This window comes from Oncorhynchus kisutch, linkage group LG1 (assembly GCF_002021735.2).
Source record: "Oncorhynchus kisutch isolate 150728-3 linkage group LG1, Okis_V2, whole genome shotgun sequence".
In the NCBI taxonomy this organism is placed as follows: domain Eukaryota; kingdom Metazoa; phylum Chordata; class Actinopteri; order Salmoniformes; family Salmonidae; genus Oncorhynchus; species Oncorhynchus kisutch.
In genome coordinates this window covers 51,639,536-51,653,816 of record NC_034174.2, presented here as the reverse complement: position 1 = coordinate 51,653,816, position 14,281 = coordinate 51,639,536, and the positions used below count along the sequence as shown (strand labels likewise).

The 14,281-nt window shown below is 44.5% G+C and overlaps 1 protein-coding gene across 6 annotated transcripts in view; it reads left to right on the top strand.

Annotated features, from left to right (window-relative positions):
* setd5 (SET domain containing 5) overlaps nucleotides 1-14,281 on the top strand; it is a 49,571-nt gene that overhangs the window by 24,637 nt on the left and 10,653 nt on the right. For 4 of the 6 annotated variants that reach the window (XM_020468657.2, XM_031826707.1, XM_031826705.1 and 1 more), the window contains 9 exons: nucleotides 3,304-3,406; nucleotides 3,853-4,127; nucleotides 5,871-5,929; nucleotides 8,984-9,171; nucleotides 9,704-9,742; nucleotides 11,670-12,127; nucleotides 12,373-12,490; nucleotides 13,569-13,678; nucleotides 13,823-14,132. In XM_020468657.2, the coding sequence (XP_020324246.1) occupies nucleotides 3,304-3,406; nucleotides 3,853-4,127; nucleotides 5,871-5,929; nucleotides 8,984-9,171; nucleotides 9,704-9,742; nucleotides 11,670-12,127; nucleotides 12,373-12,490; nucleotides 13,569-13,678; nucleotides 13,823-14,132 (1,660 nt within the window). The remainder of the gene's footprint in view (nucleotides 1-3,303; nucleotides 3,407-3,852; nucleotides 4,128-5,870; nucleotides 5,930-8,983; nucleotides 9,172-9,703; nucleotides 9,743-11,669; nucleotides 12,128-12,372; nucleotides 12,491-13,568; nucleotides 13,679-13,822; nucleotides 14,133-14,281) is intronic. The other 2 variants (XM_020468660.2, XM_020468662.2) reach the window with 1 other exon arrangement.

Sequence of the window (14,281 nt, the reverse complement as noted above, 5' to 3'; positions counted from 1 at the left end):
TTTCTACTGGTCATAGTTTTCGGGCTGGTTGTATTGGTGCTAGCTAGGTACCAAGCTAAAGTTGTGGTCAAACAAATGATGCTTCATTGCCAACGTGGTATTGTAAATGCGTCGTTCGTGGCCGGTGTCTGCTTGTTTGCAGACTTTTTTGTACAGCTTTGACAAGTGCTACTGATAGGAGTGGTGGCGTTTTGACTTGCACATGCAAATTCAGAACACACAACATTCTATAATCTGTGTTATTTAACGTGTCAAATAGTGTTATCTGACTTGTCTTTTTTGACACGCAAAGACCCAAAGGCGTTCCATAGTATGTTGTGAAGCCAATAGCAGTGACACTATTACTGTGCATTTATTTTGTTGACGTGGAGTCATTACGTCTTGTACCTACGTTATGCATGCCAGTTTTGACATCGGCGTTAAACTAGACATCGGGCCGACCACGATGTTGACATTTTCAGCTAATATCATCTGATACCGATATATCGTGCATCCCTACTTTCTATCTATGGGGCAGAAGGCAGCGTGAGGGACCATTAGGATCTGAACCCTTCTTCCCCTGTCAGGCCTTGCATTCAACCACCCCATCACATAGTGGTGGCGCCCCAAATGACACACTATTCCATACATACTGAACTACTTTTGCTAAAAATGTATGGAGAATAGGGTGCCATTTGGGACGGACCCTGTGTAACGGATGTGAAACGGCTAGCTTAGTTAGCGGTGTGCGCTAAATAGCGTTTCAATTGGTGACGTCACTTGCTCTGAGACCTTAAAGTAGTAGTTCCCCTTGCTTTGCAAGGGCCGCGGCTTTTGTGGAGCGATGGGTAACGATGCTTCGTGAGTGACTGTTGATGTGTGCAGAGGGTCCCTGGTTCGCGCCCGGGTATGGGCGAGGGGACGGTTTAAAATTATACTGTTACACCTGTAACTGATCAGTGATGACCCCCCCCCCCCAAGAGAGCTTTAGGGTGACTGAGGTTAAATCAGACAAGTATTGGAACAAGAGCCAGCTGTTCTGCTGAGTGCTGTATGAGGAAATGGCTCTAGACTGCACAGGGAAAACAGCCCGGTGCTCCTACTACCCTGTAGGTGAGCCAGATGACTGAGCTTCTATGGAATGTAGCTGGATCAGGCTCTTCCCCCTCCCCCATACTAAGAAACCCAACCTGACTCGGGCAGGCATGCAGGGTGGGGGATTTCACCTCGCATGAAAACAATGAGAAACAGAAAAGCAGACATGGGCGACATTTAGAAAAATCACCAGCCGGGATGTAGTATTTTCTTGTTTTGACATGTAGCCTTTTGACATTTGATATTGTTCGGCAGGGCTACGTGTACCAGGGCTCTTAGTTGTTGGGTAAAAAGACACGGTTCTCTTCTCCCCTCCCTCCAAGACCTCTGCTAAAGGGCAACGGGGGAGTTGCATAACACGCATCATGGCCGCTGACATTCCATTTCCTGACTTGTCATCGTTCACCCAGACTTCCCTTAGCTGTTGAGGATGTTTTGGGCTGTGGCGCCATCTAGTGTACAGAACAGGTCTAGGATATATCACCTTAGAGTTGTTTACAAGTAAAGCAGGTTAATGCAGGACCCCCACCCCAACATGGTAGTATTCATCAAGACAAACTATACCAAAACGTTTTGTGATGATAAGTTACAACGGGCATGTCTTATTGGCAAGTTTAGGTTGTCTTTCATTTTTTTTTTTCTGTTGCGTTATGAATATGACCAAGCTTAGCTGCTTAGTAGTTGAAAAATGGCTTTCCCTGTAGTTTTTTAAAACTCTTTCTAGATACCATATTTCATTCTATATCTCCTAACTTTTTTATCTTTGACTCCTACATTTCTCCAACTTTTGTTTTATACTCTTTTAAGGGTCAGACACACTGAGAAATCTGACTGCCAGTAGGTGCTTAGCACCTCTGCCCAGAGTGTCGGCAGTTACCTTTTTGTTGTTCACACAGAACAGTTTTGCCTCCGATTTGCTTAATTTAAATACTCCAGGCGACAAGGTGGCAGTAGCTTGTTGGGCTTGTGCATGCTGGAGCTAATGTAAGATAACTAGCAAGCTGCTTTGTTACTTATTTACTTGAAATGAAAGTGTACGGACGTGAAACTGTCGTTTGTGTTTCTTGGCTATTTACACTGAACAAAAATATAAACGCAACATGCAACAATTTCAACGAATCTATTTTATTGAATTACAGGTCATATAAGGAAATCAGTCAATTGAAAAAGTCATTAGGCCCCAATCTATGGATTTCACATAACTGGGCAGGGGTGCAGCCATGGGTGGACCTGGGAGGGCATAGGCCCACCCACGGGGGAGCCAGGCCCAGACAATCAGGAATGAGTTTTCCCCCACAAAAGGGCTTTATTACAGACAGATATACTCCTCAGTTTCATCAGCTCTCTGGGTGGCTGTTCTCAGATGATCCCGCAGGTAAAGAAGCCAGATGTGGAGGTCTTGGTCTGGTGGGGTTGCACGTGGTCTGCGGTTGTGAGGCCAGTTGGACGTAGTGCCAAATTCTCTAAAACGATGTTGGAGGTGGCTTATGGTAGAGAAATTAACATTCAATTCTCTGGCAACCGCTCTGGTGGACATTCCTGCAATCACCATGCCAATTGCACGTTCCCTCAACTTGAAACTGTGGCCTTGTTTTGTTTGTGTGACAAAACTGCACATTTTAGTTTGCCCTTATTGTCCCCAGCATGCGGTGCACCTCTGTAATGATCATGCTGTTTAATCAGCTTGATATGCCACACCTGTCAGGTGGATGGATTATCTTGGCAAAGGAGAAATACTCAGTAACAGGGATGAGCACACATTTGTTGACAACATTTGAGAGAAATACTCTTTTTGTGCATTTGGAAAATTTCTGGGATCTTTTTATTTCAGCTCATGAAACATGGGACCAACACTTTACATGTTGTGTTTTATATTTACATTCAGTATAGATAACTAGTGTAGTTAGCAACATTATAATTAAATCACAATGGATTTGTTTGTTTTGAATGAAGCAGCTTGTCTGTCGAGTCGATGGAGTAGCTAGCTGTGTTGTGCTAAATGGCGACGCTTGCAAGCGAACTGTAACTGGCAGTATGTGATAATGGAGAGTGAATTAAATTATTTATTGGTTAAGCATTTAGTTCATCTTTGTTCCTGCAAGAGGTGGAACAGCCTCCAACTGTGCTAAGTACCTATCAGCAGTCAGATTTCTCCTTGTGTCTGTACCATTACTCTTTTACTGTCAATGTTTCTACTGCTTATGCTTTCATTCTCTCTCCCTCTCTCAGCCCTGAGTCAGTGGAAGCAAGCCCTGCCGTGAATGAGAAAAACTACCCCAACCACAGCTGTGTGAGTGCACAGAGTCATGGGTATCGGGGACTACCATATACTGTGAGTACACAGCTCTTTTCTTCCTTTGTCACAATGTGGCCAATTTTATAGGCCAGTCTCTCTCATATCTGACGATCTCAACATTCCGATCAAGTATCTTTTTGTAAGATGTCCCTTCTGGACTTTTCGTCAGTATCCTAAATGAATGTGTCGGCCTAAGAGCGCGTAAGGCCAGTACAGTTGCAAGCGTAGTCTTACATCCGAGAGGAAGGAGAGTCCCGCACGACATGCTAAGTATCAAAACGTAGCAAAATAAAGTCGGCGCAAGGCTTCAATGCTATGAATCGCTAATGCTGATTAACACGTTCGCAGCGCCCTCGTGCGTTTTTAGCTAACATGCTGTATTGTCACGTACCATTTTTGTTTGCCCTCATTTTCATTCGTCTTCCATTTTCCGTTTCCCCTTCCTCTTTTTTTGTTTGTACCTGAACACCCATTGTTTGAAGATGCAACAGTCTTCCGTTGTGTGTTGTCAGGATCACAACTATGGCGCGCCCCCTCCCCCCACCCCACCCGCCTCCCCGCTCTCCCACACCATCATCCCCCGCATGGAGCTCAACGGCGTGGCACGCGGCCCTACCTCCCGCTACCATGACAACGGCCGCCAGGAGGAGAACTCTGCTGACAGCGACAGCTCGTCGGAGGAAGAAGGGGCCGTGGCCAGCTGGTGCCACTGCAGCCTGACTCCGGATGGCTTCCTCATAAAGTGCGAGAGCTGCAGGTGAGAGCCGGCCGCAGCCATTTTGAGAAAAGGTTCTGAATACATGGTACACTCTGTGGAATGTCGTGTGTGTACAGTTGAAGTCGTAAGTTTACATACACCTAGCCAAATACATTTAAACTGAATTTTTCACAATTCCTAACATTTAATCCTAGTAAACATTTCCTGTCTTAGGTCAGTTAGGATCACCACGTTATTTTAAGAATGTGAAATGTCAGCATAATGAGTGAGTGATTGATTTATTTCAGCTTTTATTTATTTCATCACATTCCCAGTGGGTCAGAAGTTTACATACACTCAATTTGGTAGCATTGCCTTTAAATTGTTTAACTTGGGTCAAATGTTTTGGATATCCTTCCACAAGCTTCCCACAATAAGTTGGGTGAATTTTGGCCCATTCCTCCTGACAGAGCTGGTGTAACTGAGTCAGGTTTGTAGGCCTCCTTGCTCGCACACGTTTTTTCAGTTCTGCCCACAAATTTTCTATAGGATTGAGGTCATTGTCCATTTGGAAGACCCATTTGCGACCAAGCTTTAACCTCCTGACTGATGTCTTGAGATGTTGCTTCAATGATGCCATCTATTTTGTGAAGTGCACCAGTCCCTCCTGCAGCAAAGCACCCCCAGAACATGAGCCTGTGCTTCACGGTTGAGGTGGTGTTCTTCGGCTTGCCAAGCCTCCCCCTTTTTCCTCCAAACATAACGATGGTCATTATGGCCAAACAGTTCTATTTTTGTTTCATCAGACCAGAGGACATTTTTCCAAAAAGTTTGATCTTTGTCCCCATGTGCAGTTGCAAACCGTAGTCTGGATTTTTTTATGGCGGTTTTGGAGCAGTGGTTTCTTCCTAGCTGAGCGGCCTTTCAGGTTATGTCGATATAGGACTTGTTTTACTGTGGATATACCTACTTTTGTACCCGTTTCCTCCAGCATCTTCACAAGGTCCTTTGCTGCTGTTCTTGGATTGATTTATACTTTTCGCACCAAAGTATGCTCATCTCTAGGAGACAGAACGCGTCTCCTTCCTGAGCGGTATGACGGCTGTGTGGCCCCATCGTGTTCATACCTGCGTACTATTGTTTGTACAGATGAACGTGGTACCTTCAGGTGTTTGGAAATTGCTCCCAAGGATGAATCAGACTTGTGGAGGTCTACAATTGTTTTTCTGAGGTCTGGGCTGATTTTGTTTTAATTTTCCTATGATGTCAAGCAAAGAGGCACTGAGTTTGAAGGTAGGCCTTGAAATACATCCACAGGTACACCTCCAATTGACTCAAAGGATGTCAATTAGCCTATAAGAAGCTTCTAAAGTCATGACATCATTTTCAACTATTTAAAGGCACAGTCAACTTAGTATGTAAACTTCTGACCCACTGGAATTGTGATACAGTGAATTAGTGAAATAATCGGTCTGTAAACAATTGTTGGAAAAATTACTTGTGTCATGTACAAAGTAGATGTCCTAACCGTCTTGCCAAAACTATAGCTTGTTAACAAGAAATGTGTGGAGTGGTTGAAAAACGAGTTTTAATGACTCCAACCTAAGTGTATGTAAACTTTTGACTTCAACTGTGTGACCCACCATCTACGTTAATGGTGGGTCACCACTTCTATTTGGCTTAGATTAATACAGATATAGTATAAGTCATATATTGAGATAGATATATTTATCTCTCACCTTGCTAAAGGCCTATAAGATCTGCAATTTCCTAATTGTGATTTTCTTATTTCTGTGATTTCAGGGGGCTAGACAGGAGGAAAGGACTGGACGGCCAACGCCGGAAACAAGAAAATGTATCAGGTATGGTGAATGATAGACTACATAAAATGCATCTCAATGTGCGTATTCCAAGTATGGAAAACGCATACAGCCACCACATTGATGCACGGGCGTTACGTATATACATGGTGCCACTTGGCCTCAACTAAACCACGTAAACTCCATGGGCCAGTTTTCCTGGACACGGATTAAGTTTAGGGCTTTTCACACATTGTTCGTAGCTATAGTTCGAATCCGACTTTGATTTTTATCTGGTATGTTGTATTTTTTGCGTTTGGGCAGGTTGGTTTCACATTGCCAAATGTGTGTTCATACGAGTCATTTGTTAATTGGAGAAAATGGTCATGTTAAATCCATCAATGATTATCAAGAAGCATAACTTCTGTGTCTCAAACTTCATAAACTCAGCAAAAAAATGCACGTTTTTCAGGACCCTGTCTTTCAAAGATCATTCGTAAAAATCAAAATAACTTCACAGCTCTTCATTGTATAGGGTTTAAACACCTGTTTCCCATGCTTGTTCAATGAACAATTAATGAACATGCACCTGTGGAACGGTTGTTAATACACTAACAGCTTACAGACGGTAGGCAATTAAGGTCATAGTTATGTAAACTTAGGACACTAAAGAGGCCTTTCTATGGACTCTGAAGAACAGCAGAAGAAAGATGCCCAGGGTCCCTGCTCATCTACGTGAACATGCTTTAGGCATGCTGCAAGGAGGCATGAGGACTGCAGATGTGGCCAGGGCAATAAATTGCAATGTCCGTACTGTGAGACGCCTAAGACTGCGCTACAGGACGGACAGCTGATCGTCCTCAGTGGCAGACCACGTGAAACAACACCTACACAGGATCGGCACATCCGAACATCACACCTGCGGGACACGTACAGGATGGCAACAACAACTTACACCAAGAACGCACAATCCCTCCATCAGTGCTCAGACTGTCCGCAATAGTCTGAGAGAGGCTAGACTGAGGGCTTGTAAGCCTGTTGTAATGCAGATTCTCACCAGACATCACCGGCAACAATGTCGCCTATGGGCACAAACCCACCGTCGCTGGACCAGACAGGACTGGCAAAAAGTACTCTTCACTGACAAGTTGTTTTTTTTCTCACCAGGGGTGATGGTTGGATTCGTGTTTATCGTCGAAGGAATGAGCGTTACACTGAGGCCTGTACTCTGGAGCGGGATCGAGGTGGAGGGTCTGTCATGGTCTGGGGCGGTGTGTCACAGCATCATCGGACTGAGCTTGTTGTCATTGCAGGCAGTCTCAACGCTGTGTGTTACAGGGAAGACATCCTCCTCCCTCATGTGGTACCCTTCCTGCAGGCTCATCCTGACATGACCCTCCAGCATGACAATGCCACCAGCCATACTGCTCTTTCTGTGCGTGATTTCCTGCAAGACAGGAATGTCAGTGTTCTGCCATGGCCAGCGAAGAGCCCAGATCTCAATCCCATTTAGCAAGTCTGGGACCTTTTGGATAGGAGCATGAGGGCTAGGGCTGAGTGGGGTAACATCTCACGGCAAGAACTGGCAAATCTGGTGCAGTCCATGAGGAGGAGATGCACTGCAGTACTTAATGCAGATGGTGGCTGACTGTTACTTTTGATTTTGCCCCTCGCCCTTTGTTCAGGGACACATTATTCAATTTCTGTTAGTCACATGTCTGTGGAACTTGTTCAGTTTGTCTGTTGAATATTATATTCCTACAAATATTTACACATGTTAAGTTTGCTGAAAATAAACGCAGTTGACAGTGAGAGGACACTTTTTTTTGCTGAGTTTATTACTTTCGCTTTGGTCATCCAACAAAATGCGTGAGGAAACCGCGCAATATCCACTACCTGTTAGAACGGCCGCAGGAGGAGAAGAGTATACTACAGTGCCTAGTGAAAGTCGACACACCCCTTGCACAGTCTTCACATTTTGCTGCCTGAAAGTTAAATGTAAAAATGGATTGCATTGGACTTTGTTCCTTCAGATCTGAACAACTTACTCCACATATTCAAAGTGAAAGTTTGGTTTGCGTATGTCTTCACACCCCAGAGTTAATACTTCTTGGAAGCACCTTTTGGCAAAGTTCACAGCGTTAATCATTTTGAATAGTATTCTACCAACTCTGCACGATTCTTAGGGCAACATATGTCCATCGTTTTGGTCCAAATGTCTCATGCTCAGTAAATTTGGTTGGGAATCATTGTTGGGCAGCAATATTTAAACCTCGACTCTGATTGCCAAGCAAATTTAAGTCCGGACAGAGGCTAGACCACTCATGAACACGCAAGACCTCTTGGAGAGCCATTCTGGTGTGTCTTTGGCATAAAAATCTACATTTCTTGCTGATAAATAAAACTACATCCCAGGGTTAGGTTTTCAGAAGACTGAGGCAGGTTTTCCTTTAAGTTTTTACGTGAGCTTTGCTCCTTTGTCAGGATCAAAAGACTCCCCAGTCCCTGCCAATGACAAGCATAACATGATGCTGCCACCTCATTACTTGAAAATATGATGTAATCCCTTTTTAGATGTTGTATTAAGGCCACAAAATGTGAAGACTATGCAATGGGTGTGTAGAATTTCACTACCGGCTCAGTAGCCTACAGTGTAGCCCCCTTCTCCATTAATCTGCATGGGATGCGCTCATAAATGTGCTATTACTCACCGTATGTTAAGTTACTGCGTGCATTTGATCAAATGATCGCAGTCAAAACAACCAATAATACTGAATGAACCTCTGGTTCTTTTACTGTGTTTGGTCCGGGACTGCATGATCACCTGCAGCGAACCACAGCGTGTTTACTGCGCTCCCTAGTGTGGATAGTGTTCACACCAGTCCAAACGAACTGATCTAAGGGAGAAAATGCGCTGGAGTTCGGAAAAAAAACGTTCCAAACCAATTTGGTGTGAAAGCAGCCTTAGGCCTGGTCTAAAAAGTTCAATGCAGAATCTCTATTTAAATAGCATTTTAGTCCGGGAAACCAACCTTAAGTCTTTACTGTTGGCGTGCCCAGGTGGAAACTAACTTTGCCAAGTACCTGTGAATGCTCAAGTCTCTCTTGCACTTCTAGTGGGCGATAGCAGCGCCACGGAGAGTGGTGACGAGGAAGTGTCGCCCGCCACTGTGTCCTACACAGCAACGCAGCACACGCCCACCAGCATCACGCTCACAGTCAACCGCGTTAAGCGGAACAAGTCCAAGAAGAGGAAGAAGAGCATGGAGAAGGCCCGCGGAGTGCCCAAGGGCAAGAAAATAAAGGTAGGAACTTGGGAGCAAGAGCACAGTCCTCAAAAGAGCACAGTTAGCAAAGAGTCCTAAGTGTGTGTGAAATGCGAGACATGCCAGGAAAGAGTGCCAAATGAAGTGCTAGCAGAAGGTGCCAGCCACCATTTGGGCTAAATGCAGGCGGCAGCGACGGCAAGAGTATCCTTGCTAAAGACAACAATAGTATGGGGAAAATGGCCATGTGTGCCAAATGCCACACATTCAAAGTGTGAAAAGGGGCTGAGGGAGCAAATGCAAAACCCACAGCTAGGAAGAGGACCAAGATGGTGAAGTTACTTGTTTTAATTTGCTCTTAAGGCTGAATATGCCAATTATACCTCTAGAGGCCAAGAGAGAAGTTGCAGTCTTTTTCTAGTAGCATAAAGTTATTTTTGCTACATTATTTTGTGAATCTCTGAAACGTGTTAACACAAGTAGACTCTCTGAAACGTTGCCTAAACGTTGTGAGTAGGAGACCCTCTGAATGTTGTCGAAACGTTGTGTAAATGAGTGTCTGTCTTTACAGGCCTTCAGAGAGGGTTCTAGAAAGTCCATGAGGATGAAGGTAAGATGAATTCCTTCCGAGGATCTTTTCAGTTATACAGTACCAGTCAAAGGTCTCTCAATGGAACCATGATGCTAACAGTGGCATTGAGTTCTTCATCCCATTAGCTACTGCTGTGAAGTTCATTTATATACAGTACCTGTCAAAAGTTAACACACCTACTCATTAAACTTCCCCCCCACATTGTAGAGTAATAGTGACAACATCAAAACTATGAAATAACATATGGAATCATGTAGTAAGCCAAAAACTGTTGAACAAATCAAAATATATTTAATATTCTTCGAAGTAGCCTCCCTTTGCCTTGACAGCTTTGCACACTTGGCATTCTCTCAACCAGCTTCACCTGGAATGCTTTTCCATCAGTCTTGAAGGAGTTCCCACATATGCTGAGCACTTGTTGGCTGCTTTTCCTTCAGTCTGCGGTTCAACTCATCCCAAACCATCTCAATTTGGTTGAGGTCGGGCGATTGTGGAAGCCAAGTCGTCTGATGCCGCACTCATCTCCCTCCTTGGTCAAGTAGCCCTTACACAGCCTGGAGGTGTTTTTTGTCATTGTCCTGTTGAAAAACAAATGATAGTCCCACCGAGCGCAAACCAGATGGGATGGCGTATCACTGCAAAGTGCTGTGGTAGCTATGCTGTTTAATTGTGCCTTGAATTCTAAATAAATCAGACTGTGTCAACAGCAAAGCACCATCACACCTCCTCCATGCTTCACAGTGGGATCCACACAAATCTGTTCACCTACTCTGCATCTCACAAAGACACGGCGGTTGGAACCAAAAATCTAAAATTTGGTCTAATCAGACCAAGGGACAGATTTCCACCGGTCTAATGTCCATTGCTCATGTTTCTTGGCCCAAGCAAGTCTGTTCTTATTGGTGTCCTTTACTAGTGGTTTCTTTGCAGCAATTTGACCATGAAGGCCTGATTTACGCAGTCTCATCTGAACAGTTAATGTTGAACTATATTTATTTGGGCTGCAATTTCCGAGGTTGGTAACTCTAATGAACATATCCTCTGCAACAGAGGCAACTCTGGGTCTTACTTTCCTGTGGTGGTCCTCATGAGAGCTAGTTTCATCATTGTGCTTGATGGTTTTTGCGACTGCACTTGAAGGAACTTTAGAAGTCCTTCACATTTTCCGGATTGACTGATCTTAATGTCTTAAAGTAATGATGGACTGTTTCTCTTTGCTTATTTGAGCTCTTCCTGCCATAATATAGACTTTTGCCAAATAGGGCATCTTCTGTATACCACCCCTACCTTGTCACAACACAATTGATTGGCTCAAATGCATTAATTGAACTTTTAACAAGTCACACCTGTTAATTAATTCCAGGTGACTACCTCATGATGCTGGTTGAGAGAATGCCAAGAGTACAAAGCTGTCATCAATGCCAAGGGTGGCTACTTTGAAGAATCTCAAATATATTTGTATTTGTTTAACACTTTTTTTGGTTACTACATATTCCATATGTGTTATTTCATAGTTTTGATGTCTTCACTATTATTCTACAATGTAGAAAATGCAACAAAAAAAAATAAAGAAACCCTTGTATGAGTAGGTGTTTCCAAACCTTTGACTGGTACTGTATATCAATGTATGAATAAACTTCACAGCAGTAGCTAATGGGATGAAGAAATCAGTGCCACTTTGTTAGCTTCAGGGTTCCATTGAGTGACGTGTTCCTTTGACCCAATCACAAATACTCCCATTTTATGATCATATGGTAAGTTGATATAAAGCACTGTGCACCACCCACCCATGATAACCCATTAATCTAAGGGGAAGAAACACGTGTTGTAGACCTGACATGGTCATTTATGAAAGGTCTTAGAATGGAGGTGAATAAAATAAAAATACATGTATTTTCAACACTACACGGCTCTGAAGTAAAACCGTTCTCCTCCCCTCCCCCAGAACTCCACTACGGAGGCCAGCGCAGTGGACGAGACCACAGCGGAGGGCTGGGAGAGCCGCATCCGCCAGTGGACGGACCAGTACGAGGAGGCCACGGCCAACCAGTACAGTGCTGACGTCCAGACACTGCTCCAGCTGCACCGCGCCGCCACCGTTACTGTTGCTGCCGAGGGCGTGGTAGTGGGCGATACAACGGCAGCGACAACGACGACCTCACCGGCCCAGGTCAATGCCTCGGCCAATGCCATGGACACAATTAACCGAACGGAGCTGGCGTGCAACAACACGGTGCTTGGCTCTCAGATGCAGTTACAACTGGGGCGGGTGACACGTGTGCAGAAGCACCGGAAGATCCTGCGGGCGTCAAGGGATCTAGAGCCAGACACCCTGATCATCGAGTACCGGGGCAAGGTCATGCTCAAACAGCAGTTTGAGGTCAACGGACACTTCTTCAAAAAGTATGCATTCCTTCATTACACTTCTCCATATGGTTGCAGAATTCCCTAAACGTTCCCCAAACTTCCATGCTTTTTCAAGCAGGCCCAACAAAAATGTGGCATTGGTAAGATGTCAAATCTGACATTTTTAAGGTGGACTGTTTTGGTTTTCATATGCTGCACCATTGCATCGTTTTTATGAAGGAAATTGAGGATGTATTATTATGAAAAAATACACATGTTGACATGATTTTGACTTCTTTTAGGCCCTACCCTTTCGTGCTGTTCTACTCTAAGTTCAACGACGTAGAGATGTGCGTGGACGCGCGGACATTTGGGAATGATGCGCGCTTCATCCGGAGGTCCTGTACACCCAGCGCAGAGGTCAGCCATCTTGTTTGGTTTTTTTTTTCTTCAAGAAAGGCATTGGGTGCATCTCAGTAGTTTACACTTACTCCCTCATCTCCTCTCCTTAGTTCACTTCACTCATTTGCAATGTCAGACCAGGTGAATTTAGTTCTCACCTTTCCTGGGCTCTTACATCAGCATAGATGAAGGAAAAGATGGGGAAAGATTTATGCCTATTGAGACGCACCCTTCTGGAGCAGGAGTCTCCAACAGGTCGATCAAACAATTCTGAAAGTAGGCCTAAATGCAATTTTCCATGTGTTCCATCGCAGACCTTCATAAACCAATCTCACAAGTATCAGACACCGCAAGCTCCCAGCTACTATCTATTCAACGCAACACTGACATTATCCCACCCCTGGTTAGCCACCTGTTGGCTTAAAAAGCTAAAACTAAAACAATATCTGCCAATTAATATCCAGAAAAGTTGCCCCTGTTTGTCTGTGGTGCTTTCCACAAAACCTCCTCAATGAGTGTTAACTGCAATGTGGGCTTACCTGGCAGAAGTATATCACTATTGTTATTTGCGAACTTTGCCTTGAAATGAGCAGCAGCAGTACAGAACCAGCACATTAGACGGCACTTTCCTCACTCGCTAGATGTGCAATTAAAGGGGAATTACACTAATCAATTTGGTAGTTTTCTTCCAGACCTAATAAAAAAAAATGTCTTCTGATATGATTTAACCATTGACTCAGAACATCCAATTTTGTTGTTTCTCTATGAACAATTGTCATTTTGAGAGTGAAATACTAAAATCTAAAGCCAGGAAAAAAAGTGAGTAAAACAATTTTATAATAAATCACAGATTTGAAAGTGCCCCCATTAGTTTTTTATTAACCATTATTTTACCAGGTGTGTTTCTAGAAAACAATGCACTGGTTTCTCTTGTACAGGAAGGACCTGGGGAAGAGTTGCAGGGGAGAAGAATGTGCCTATTATGAAAGCTAGAAAAAAATGAGTAGCTTGCGACATGTTGGGGACCCCTGTTCTAGGGGGGGAAATGGATGCAGTCCTAGCCAAGCTAATACATAATGTCTTCTGTCCCCTCCAGGTTCGGCATATGATCGCTGATGGCATGATCCACCTCTGTATCTACGCCGTCACGCAAATCCTCAAGGACGCCGAGGTCACCATCAGCTTTGACTACGAGTTCAATAGTTGGTCAGTGTCAATCAAGTATATCTGTAAAGACTTTTTATATCAGCACAAAGTACGGTTTTGCTCTTCTCTCTCGACCCTAAAGTGTTCATCTGGGTTTTAAAAAAGCACACGAGATAAATCATTTTATTGTTATCGTTATTGCAGTAATTACAAGGTGGACTGCGCCTGCTACAAGGGCAACCAGCAGAACTGCCCCGTGCTGAAGCACAATCTGAGCCCACGCGAAACCCTGCTCTGCCAAGCCGCGGGGTCGCTGCCCCCGCCCTCTCAACTCCCGGCACCCACGGGGGCCGAGACGCGGCGGCGGAAGGCCCAGCGGAGAGAGATGGAGGGGCCAGGTGGCGGCAAGGGACCTTTCGGGATGTCAGATGACAGTAACCAGCCGCCCGAGGAGAGTGGCGAGGTCCGGGAGACGCTGCAGGGCAACGTCAGCCTGGGCAACAGTGACACAGAGGTGTGTGTGTTTGTCTTGGTGCAAAGACGTGTGTGTACATATAGAGACTGGGTGGATGGGTTGTAGAGAATTTTACAACTCGTGGTGCTTTCCTACAGAGACACACGGGGGTGTGTGTGCACTGTGTAATGAAAATGTATGCGCCGTAT